General features: G+C 40.2%; 1 protein-coding gene across 3 annotated transcripts; it reads left to right on the top strand.

Moving 5' to 3' along the window:
- Window positions 1-21: 21 nt before the first annotated feature.
- On the top strand, window positions 22-8,223 carry tec (tec protein tyrosine kinase). 3 transcript variants are annotated; one of them, XM_076035325.1, is made up of 18 exons: window positions 23-246; window positions 903-1,079; window positions 1,668-1,772; window positions 2,168-2,249; window positions 2,691-2,819; window positions 3,285-3,337; window positions 3,420-3,613; window positions 4,106-4,171; window positions 4,264-4,318; window positions 4,972-5,054; window positions 5,286-5,419; window positions 5,649-5,717; window positions 5,798-5,969; window positions 6,065-6,281; window positions 6,477-6,541; window positions 7,401-7,519; window positions 7,621-7,778; window positions 7,862-8,223. In XM_076035325.1, the coding sequence occupies exons 2-18, from the start codon at window positions 942-944 to the stop codon at window positions 7,943-7,945; spliced, it is 1,923 nt and encodes a 640-aa protein (XP_075891440.1). In that variant the 5' UTR covers window positions 23-246; window positions 903-941; the 3' UTR covers window positions 7,946-8,223. The 3 variants fall into 3 exon arrangements, 2 of the variants coding, with proteins under 2 accessions (XP_075891440.1, XP_075891441.1); XR_012927779.1 differs by lacking the exon at window positions 7,401-7,519 and having other exon boundaries at window positions 22-246; XM_076035326.1 differs by lacking the exon at window positions 903-1,079.
- Window positions 8,224-10,660: the final 2,437 nt, after the last annotated feature.

The following is a 10,660-nucleotide window of genomic DNA, read 5'->3' on the forward strand; positions in this document are numbered from 1 at the left end:
ACTCACACTTGAGTTGTTCCCCCCCCCCCGTAGAGCGTTCCGACGCCGCAGATTGCGCTACAGGGAAGAAACAGTAGGACACAACGGTAGGACAAAGCGGCTCGGTCCCCGCCAGGCTTTATTTTAGTTCGGACTATCAGCATACATGTGAAATCCGACCAAATCCGCTTCCGTGACGAACGCCAGTTGCCTACCGCAGTCCGGTAAATGTTGCTACGCCAGCGACTCGACAATGAATCTGTGCAGGTACGACAAATGTTGACCCGTGAATGTGTGCTTTGTTGGATAAACGCGTCTCTTCTAGTAGTTACGTCGCGTTGATAGGTGTGAACAGGTGAAAAGATGGTCCAAGTGGAACTGCTTTGTGCGGTCCCGGAACATGCACATGCATCACCGAGCTGAACTACTACTGAAGGAAAGAAACAGCAACAACTTTGGACTGTGAACTGCGCTCTACTTGTTTGAAGAGACTTTAATAGATTTTGAATTTCTTACTTAGAATTGTATGCATAGTTCATTTTTAATTGTAATCATACAGCATTAGCTAGTGGTGTAGTGCGGGGTGTGTGTACGCAGTGTAACTTGTCAATGTTGCTTTAAAAAGGTCATGAGTAAGAGTATCCTCACTTCTCTAGGAACCACCACACCTGGCAGTCACACAAGCAGATGCTGTCAATTAGCAAGAAAATGCACGAGCCTGAAGTAAATAAATCCAGAACTCAGTTCAAACTTTGAGAAAATCCTTTAAAAAAAATGTGGCCAATCAGTCTTTCCCATCAACGATACAGACGATGCGTAAAGACAAAAACAGAGGGAGCAGAGATTAGTCATCTCCAGAAAACCAAAAAAATACCAAATTAAAAAAAGACTTTTCAAACTTTCATCATTCTCTTCATCCCCAGTTAGCTGCAATCTGAAAGCGGGCGTGGGGATGAGCCAGGATGAGTGTGGAGCCACTGCTGAGAGAGATGCTCATCAAGCGTTCTCAACAGAAGAAGAAGACATCACCACTCAATTACAAGAGGAGGCTGTTTGTCCTCACCAAGAGTCAGCTTGCATATTACGACGGGACAGCAGAGGTTGATTTAAGCCATTCAAGTTCATCGTATCTAAAGAATTGTTAATCACAGGAGTGTCTGCACAGTCCCAGGTCTTCTTTGTTCAGAAAGATTATGTTTGGGCAAATTAAACAATGAAAACCCCGATAAAAAACTTTTCAGGGAATTTTTAAACTAAATTGCTAAATTTTGAATTCAAGGCTAGACATAGCAGCTAGTCCATTTTACCTTAGAAATGTTACTCTCATTATGTAACATCATTTAACCTGGTTTAAGAAAAAACACATAGCGATTGCAAATATATTTTTCTTTAATAGCATGCTAAATGTTTTGTTTGGGTTTTTTTTGGACGTGTAAGACATTTCAATTCTAAACCTTTGGCTGAGTTTCTGCTGAGCAGTGGGAATCAGGTCAGCACAAAGCCACAATCTTACTTGAGAAGGAAGCAACACACTTCATGCACTTCGCATGTCGCGTATTTCCACCTGTGGGTTTTGACCACAGGTGGAAAGAGGTTGTTACATTGTATTTATGATGCATAAATACAATATTAATATCTGTAAAAAAAAAAAAAAATAATGAAAGAAAAGTCTCCTTTTCTGTCAACAGAAGAAATCAAGAAGAGGCTTCATTGAATTGAGCCGCATTAGATGTGCAGAAATTGTCAAGAGCGGAGGAGAAACCATCCCCTGTGCCAACAAATATCCATTCCAGGTACACACATAAATCTACTCTTCTGTTTTTAGCCTTAGTACAATTTGAATATGGGGGTTGTAAAAATAATGTGAAAGTTATGCTTAACGTATAATTCAAGGTCACATTTTCTTGGGTCTCTTAAATATAGTGAACACTTCACCAAGTATTTTATTTTTTCTCTGAATTTTTTTAAAATTACTGCATGGATGGTTTTAACGTCAAACTTTAATTTCAGAATAATTTTACTTTTGTGAGTTCTATTTTTCCTCATAACATTGTCTGAGTAGACATTCTTCATATAAAGGCCCAACAACCTTTTGTGACGAGAAAATGCTTTTTAAAATATGCACGTTTTGCACTCATTTGATTCCACAGATTTCTCTCTCATTGCTTGTGTGCGTGTGTTTGTGCAGATTGTGTATGACACAAACACCCTGTATGTGTTCGCTCCGAGTAACAACAGCAGGAGTTTGTGGGTCCAGAGCCTTAAAGAGGGTGAGTGGATCCTCTATGTTTCTACAGAGAAAGCAGCAGATCACATGCTCAAAGTCCAACTGTGAATCGCTGCTTGACTTTCCAGCGCCACAAACCACACATATGCATCTGGTGTCACACACGAGGCAAAGTTCTCAGTAACCGCCGCCATTTTCACAGTCCCTGTTGCTCGACTTTGTGCTTGCACCATGAAAATAGCGTAGATGAGAACTTAAATGCCAAAAGCCTAAGGATGCAGGTGTGAGAATCTACGCCTCTGTCGTGCAGACAATGCGTGTTGGGTGAATGGAACGGCTGTGTGATGAGTTGCTTGTGTGTATTTTAAACAACAGGCAGTTATTTCCGTGATATTAGACTTTACCATACACTTCAGCATGAGTGAAAGATCCCCTTTTGCTGCAGTGCAGAATAAGTGATTGCTCAGACATAATTCTCTTGCAGAGATCAAAGACAACCCCACCATTTTGGCCAAGTTCCACCCTCAGTTCTGGCAGGAAGGGGCGTGGCTGTGCTGCCGGCAGGTGGAGAAACTGGCCCCAGGCTGTGCCGAGTACAATCCCTTCAGAGACGGTAAGGACCACCCAGACTCTCATTTTAATTTTAGTACATTGCTTTTTGTGTGTGGTTTTCTTTCTGCGTGTCTACATTTTAAATATATCTTTATCGTCAGCTTTACTAATGATCAAAAATGTTTGATCAAATGCTGTCAAAATGAATAAGAAGTCAAAATTATTTTATCTAGCAGATGTTTTTCTTTTTTTTTTTAAGGTCAAACACCTGAAAAAAAACAAGCTCAACCTGAAACACTTGATTCACCAAGTGTGAACGAAAAACAGGAAGTGTCCTTTGCAATGTTTAATTAAAGCACTGAGATGGCACTTTCACGCTATCTTGCAACTGCTGCTGAAATGATAAGCTTGTGGTTTGGAGGGTGGGGGCGGTACTACAGCAACGCACCATCACCTGAGGTTAGGGGTGAGGAGCAGTTTGAAGGTCAAGAGTCACAATCAGCTTCTCTTCCTCCTTCTTTTCCAGTTTCCAGGAAACCTTTACCGCCCCTCCCGGCACAGGAGGGTCAAAACGGCAAGGTAACCGTGGCAACCACACACACAATCCATCCACCACAGTCAAATGCAGTATACCTTACACACACCCCGACCCCTCAACCAGGGACAAGCGCTCCCATCTCCTCCAGATGACGAGGATGGTGAGGAGGAGGAGGAGGAGGATGAAGAAGTCGTGGTTGTGGCGCTGTACGACTTCCCTGGCACTGAACCACACGACCTGCGTCTGGTCAAAGGAAACGAATACATCATCCTTGAGAATTGCGATGTCAACTGGTTCAAGGCACGCAACAAATATGGGTAATCCCCAGGAGACACACATCCAACGGCCAAACACCTACACATATGACGAGTGGAGACAACTTGAGGCTACACTTGAGTGTAAAATAAATGTATTGCTGCAAAAAATGTTTTTTTTTTTTTTATGTGTTCTTGATGCACTGGCTTGTTCAAAAATGAATGTAGACGTTCAGATTGTGCCCTAGTGGCAGTTTGCAGTATTGCCTTAAAAGCGCTCCATCTCTGACACAAGCATAACGATCACATAAAAATGTTTTTGACATTTGAAGTAGTTATTTTCTAGTATTATTGTATTCTATAAAAATTTACACTACACAATATAGTTGCTGTTATGTATGGTTTTGATATATTTTTTAATCTATTTTGGCAGTCATTCTTGTGCAAGGATTGCTTTAGCCACACTAAAAGGTGACTAGAAGGGTTTTTTCACTTTGCCAAGTATTTGTACCCATTCACTTACTTCCTTGTTTGATTTGTGCTCTCGCTCCACAGTGAGGAGGGCTATATCCCCAGCAACTACGTAGCAGAGCGGAAATCCGGAAACCTGGCACAGTTTGAGTCAGTTTGTTTAACATTGGCACCAGTTCAGTGGTCCACTTACTTTGACAAACGTGAAAGTAACATTAACATGTGGCTTTGTTTTTGTTCAGTTGGTACAGTAAGCACGTCAACAGGAACAAGGCAGAGGAGCTTCTCAAGAAGGAGGTGCGTTGAGGAATATTAAAAACTAAATAGTGAACTTGAAAAAAGTGAAGAAAGACGCACGAGAGAAAAGATACTTCTAAGCTGACAGTTCATTTCCCACTTTCTTTCAAATACTGAGAAATGTTTTTTTTATATTATAGGGTTATTATCCTTTTAAAACATTCCCATCAATAGCGTGATGTATTTTTCAATACGTTTTTTGTCATTCTTATTTTTGTTAATATATTACGATATCACTTTGCATCTCCAGCAAACCCAAACATGTTGGTTAATGAAGATTTTGTCTTAGACTTTAGCACGGTTGAAACCAGAAATCATAATACTGCATTGACTTGCACTATAAAAAGTAGCTCTTTGTTTACATTTTCAATAAGCTGACAATGAAATGAACTTTGAAGTTGAATGGGTTTAGGGTTTTTTTTAGAATTTTTTTAGAATTTTTCCATTTAGAATTGAAACTCAACAACAAACTAAAGCAAAATCTTTTAATTGTGTTTTAATTTATTTTCATTATTAAACTGCACATTTAACTTCAATTGTAATTAATGTTAAATATCAAAAGTTGCGAAATAGGTCGTGGGTTGAAGGATTTGTTCATCATCTGGAGTAATGAAGCTGTAAAAATACAGAACTGTGCTTGCCGCCCTCTACAGAATAAAGAGGGAGGCTTCATTGTGAGAGACTCCAGCACTGCAGGAGCATACACCGTCTCTCTGTATGGCAAGTCTGCCACAGGGTAGGCACACCGTTCAACTTTTCCTCTACTTAACAGCTGCTTTAGACACAGATTTTGGATGAAACTTTGTAATGTATGCAGTTAATGTGTGTGCTGTGCTCTTGGAAGAAAAGTCATTTTTTTCAGATTAACATTGGTCTGCCTTTAAAACCCAACTCATTTTCATGAGACGCAGCAGCCAACATATGGCAGGACCGTGTTGTGTTGACAGCAGTGTGTTTGTGTTTGCAGTGATGGTGAAGCAGTCATTAAACATTACCACATTAAAGAGAGTCCTGGTCCTCCTCAACAGTTCTACCTTTCTGAGAAATACCTCTTCAACTCCATCCCCGACCTCATCGAGTACCACAAACACAATGCCGCAGGTGGGCAACACCTTACCTAGTGCCACAATGCGTAGTTTGATTGACTGTCAAAGAAAAACTGAAATGACCCTCCAAAATGTACACAATTGATTCTTAGTAACACAAAAGTTTTACCTTTTATTTTCTGTAATCCAACCACCCATCCAGTCCATGCAAAGATCACAGACAGACTTCACACATGTTTTCCTCACTGGAAATGTTTTATGATGATTTTGAAACGTTGCCTCAGGTCTTGTCGCTAGGTTGAGGTACCCCAGTGGGAAAAAGTCAGCCCCGTCCACTGCGGGTTTCAGCTACGGTGAGTCCTGTCACACCCTCGTTGATGGATCTCCAAAGATGAAGCGGCGGCGTCCTCACCTGTGTGTTACCACCATGCAGACAAGTGGGAGATAAATCCCAGCGAGCTGACCTTCATGAAGCAGCTGGGCAGCGGCCACTTCGGCAACGTGCGGCTCGGCAAGTGGAGGGCTCAGCACAAGGTGGCAATCAAGATCATCAGAGAGGGTGCCATGTTGGAGGAGGACTTCATCGAGGAGGCCAAGGTCATGATGTGAGTGAGACATGTATGAGGAAAAAAAATCCATAAAAAATAGTCCTTGTTCACACAAACCATACAAAGAAATGTTCCTCCACAATGTTCTCCAGGAAGCTGTCCCACCCTAAACTGGTGCAGCTCTACGGAGTGTGCAGCCAGCAGAAGCCCATGTACATTGTGACTGAGTTCATGGAGCAAGGCAGTCTACTCAACTTCCTCCGGCTGCGGCGGGGCGGCTTCAGCCTGGGTTCCCTGCTCAGTTTCTGCCTGGACGTCTGCGAGGGCATGGAGCACCTGGAGGCCAACGGCTTCATCCACAGAGATCTGGTAGTTCCAGATGTTCCTCCAGCTGAATTATCACACATGGATTCCCCGGTTTATTTTGTTTTTCTCTAATAACATTAACTAACAATCTCCAACACCAACGCATTCTACTGAGAAGTTGTGCTGTTATCTTTGTAAATGTTAATAATAATAATTTTTTTCAAATTATTATTTAAATTGTCACTGTCTCTTCTGCAGGCTGCCAGAAACTGTCTGGTGAATGACTCTCTGGTTGTGAAGGTGTCTGACTTTGGCATGGCAAGGTACGCTCACAACACCAATGGCTCCATCATGAGTCATTTGAAAGGGAATGAATGTGGAAAGCTAGCTGGGACAGAATATCGCTGATTGTGCGGGTCTATGTTTCTATAGTAGATGTGAAATGCTAAGGTTCCAAATCGCACATTTCTATCAATATATATAAGTCAGTATAGTTTTGTATGGTGTCCTAACCTACCCAAACAATGTTTGCTTGATGTTCCCAAATCAAGACGTGTAGTAAACAGGATTGAGACTTTTATCTGACTTAATAAAAAAAAAAAGACAAAGATTATAAATAACACACAACATAATAATACATACCGTTGTAGATCAGTTGGGTTGATTATGTCTTGGGTTGTTAATGTATTTATATATTTCTTTTAATCAGACGTAGGTTTTTCCTACCTTTAAAAGCTTTCAGCGGAAAGTGCCATTTGGTTGCTTATGTGACATGTCTTTATCAATGACACCAGCTGATGAAGACGTGTCACATCCTTTCTGAGAAAGGTGGAAGTCCCCGCCGAAACATGTTAAAGGCAGGAAAAACCTCTGTCTGATTCAAAGAAATATATAAATCCATACATACCACAGTGTTCCCAACTAAAATGTACTGCAAGAGCAAGGACTCACATTAGCGAAGTTGTCACTACTGGCATTGACTAACACACAAATGTAATTACACCACTTCCACTTAATACCCATGAAGTCCAGAGTGGCCATCAACACACTACTTGTTTGAGGTGCAAGTATTAGTGGAATACATTCTTCTTTAGAAAACCAGCATTATTTTTAATAGTTTTGTTTTTGTTTTGTTTTTTTGTTTTTTTGTTTTTTACAAAAAACTGGATGTTTCTGGTGTAGATATGTGCTGGACGACCAATATACGAGCTCGTCTGGAGCTAAATTCCCCGTCAAGTGGTCGCCTCCCGAGGTGTTCAATTTCTCCAAGTACAGCAGCAAGTCAGACGTCTGGTCCTTTGGTGGGCTTTTTCTACATCCTGTGTTTCAAACTCATGATTGTATGGTAGGCGGCTGACTTTCGGTCCTAACAGTGACTGCTCTGATCCCACTTCACACCAAGGTGTCCTGATGTGGGAGGTGTTTACCGAGGGGCTGATGCCCTTTGAACAGAACCAGAACCACGAGGTGGTTACCTTGGTAACCACGGGTCACCGCCTCTTCAGGCCCAAGATGGCTACGCCTGCCACATATGACATCATGCAGATGTGTTGGCATGAGGTAAGAACCATGAGAACAATTTGGATGCCTGTAAAGATTCTATACTAAATAATAAATGCTCTGTCTCATTTTGTTTAACTCAGAGACCAGAGGAGAGACCATCTTTCTATAAGCTCTGCACCACCATCTCTGACACTATGGAGGGTGAAGTACCACCCCTCAACTGACTCTGTTTGCAGCAGCCATGTATCTTACAACCGTGCGTTACAACCAGGTTATTCTGACGAAAAGCACAAGTATAAGATGAAGAGACGTTTGTTGATCAACAGAAGACAGGCCTTCCGTCTTGAGATCACCTGGACAAGAACTGCACAAGAAACTCATATCCAACATTGAAGAATTGGACTCCACTATATGAACTGTCAGCCAGGAGAGAAGAAGAACTGATAATCATTCTGCACCAATTTATCAGTGTTTAGCATCAACAATAAAAACTGAAAAAAGACCTGTGTATTTCTTTTGGAGTAGTAGTTCTTGCAATCTGTTCCATTGGCCTGGTTTGACCTCCTGAGGTAAAGTAAGCAACAGGTGTATCCAGAACATACATACAAGTAGTCGCTTGAATGAATGTCTTAAGCCCAATGCATAATTGAATTAAGAGGAGGGTTTTGTGATCAATCTCAAACACAAGCCTCTATCTGACATAACAAAAAGGATAAAGATGCAAACCACCTCGTCTTCTCTTTAGCCACATAGTTCACGATGCCAGACATCTGTAAAATTGTGTTGTTGTCTGTACTGACGTATGTGAGAATTAATTAACCAGAGGGTGGTGATCTTGCTAATTTACATACTTATTCAAATAGGTGCAGTGAAGTTGGTTTTATATTGGATTTTCGCTCATTTTTCTTCTTCCCAAAGTAGTAGCGTCATAAAATAAAAACAACACTACCTTCTTTGTTATCCGCAACATTATTTTGAAATAGCTCTCTAGAATATTTGGATAATCATTGGTTTTAATTATCAACATAAATATTTTACAACCTTTAATGTTCCAGAAAACAAAAGTATTTTTTCCCCATAGCCATTTTTGGAACACTATCGACTTATCTATCGACAACTTTATTTTAAAATAGCTCTCTGGAATTTCAAACTATCACCACCAAAACACTACTCACAGATTTTTCACAATCCTTTGTTTGCCAGAAAAAGCTAACAATATTTTTTAAAACATATTTTTTTCAATACTATTTTTTTGACCCATACATTTATTTTTAAATAGCTCCCTGGAATTTCATCCAATCACCACGAAACCACTTCTCATTGGTTTTTAAGATCAACACAAATAATTCACAAATATTTCACAAATGAATTCCTGGAAAACACTTGCTTTTTTTCCCCCCGTAGCCATTTGTCAAACACTATCCTTTCTTTTTTATCAACAACTTTAAACCAAAACTCTTTTTGGTTTGTTTCATAACCTTTGATTTCCCAGAAAACTCTTCCAACATTTTTCAAATCACCAGATGTTGAATACTATCGTTTATTTTGAAATCGCTCTCTGGAATTTTAGCCAATTACCACTAAACCACAACTTATCTGTTCTTGGAATCAACAAAATTTCTTTTCGATCCAAGACTTTCCCAGAAAAAGCTTAAAAATTCCTCAAAGAGTCAATTGTCTGTTACTATTGTTTTTTGTTTTCAGCACCTTTATTTTGAAATAGCCCTATGAAAATGAAACAACCACCACCAAACCACTCACCATCAGTTTCTGAGCTCAACACATATGTTTCACAAATATTGGTTTTACAGATTTTTTTTAAATCCAATAGTTCAACGCAAACATTTCACAGCTGTCCAGAAAAGCTTTCTACATTCCTTAAATAATATTTTGTACAATACTATCATCAATTTGTGTTTTCCACACTTTTATATTGAAATAGATTTGTCTAATCTTATCAAGCCCTTAACAAGCTCTAACCAGATTTGTCTAATCTTATCAAGCCCTTATATATATATATATATATACATATATATATACATCATTTTTGATCAGAAGGACCTGACCCTCAACAACCCCAAATGTAGCAAGGACAGATTTTTTCCATTTAAAGGATATTGCTAAAATTTGAATTTTCTTATACTTCTAGATTAGATTACTTTAATTCCATATTATCAGGGTGACCAAACTCTCCAACTCCCCAAACTCTGTTAAAATGAGGTTTGTTTGCTGTTGAAATGTGACATTAACCAATTTGTAGACTAAAACATAAACATTTCTGTCAATCTCTCATTTCCATGACCAAACAGATGGCCACAGATGTGGTGGAGACTTTTCCAAATGTACCCCAGAACATGGCAAATCCCCACCTCGCAAAAAGAGTTGGAAGATCCAAGGAAAAACTATTCCAAAAAAAAAGTGCTCTGTGTTGTTGAGTTCAGAAGAGGGTTGCTTTTAGGATGTGTAGTGCGTGCGTGTGTGTGTGTGTGCGTGTGTGCGCGCACGTGTGTGTGTGTGTGTGTGTGTGTGTGTGTGTGTGTGTGTGTGTGTGCTCTAGCAGCAGTATCAGGTGCAATGAAGGGTGTTTGTGAGTGCGTAGCCATGCATAAATGGTTGGGCTAATGTGGAAGGAGAGGTCAGACGTCATTGATCAGGAGAAAACACACACACACACACACACACACACGCACGCACACGCACACGCACGCACACACACACACACACACACACACACACACACACACAATATACCAGAGCACACTGCACAGGACTGCAGGACTGCAAGTTTGCAAGGGTGAGACACAGCAGCTCTACACGACTCAATGAAAAGTAAGAATTAAATGCTTTTATATCCTCAACTATTACAGATTGTATGTAATTTGACCAATTTATTAAATATGGAACAGAACAGAATGGAGAAATGAGCAGCCACAGGTTTT

Source organism: Nelusetta ayraudi, unplaced genomic scaffold (genome assembly GCF_046127955.1).
Source record: "Nelusetta ayraudi isolate G7.1 ecotype Tasmania unplaced genomic scaffold, CSIRO-AGI_Nayr_v1 ptg000042l, whole genome shotgun sequence".
NCBI classification, from domain to species: Eukaryota; Metazoa; Chordata; class Actinopteri; order Tetraodontiformes; family Monacanthidae; genus Nelusetta; species Nelusetta ayraudi.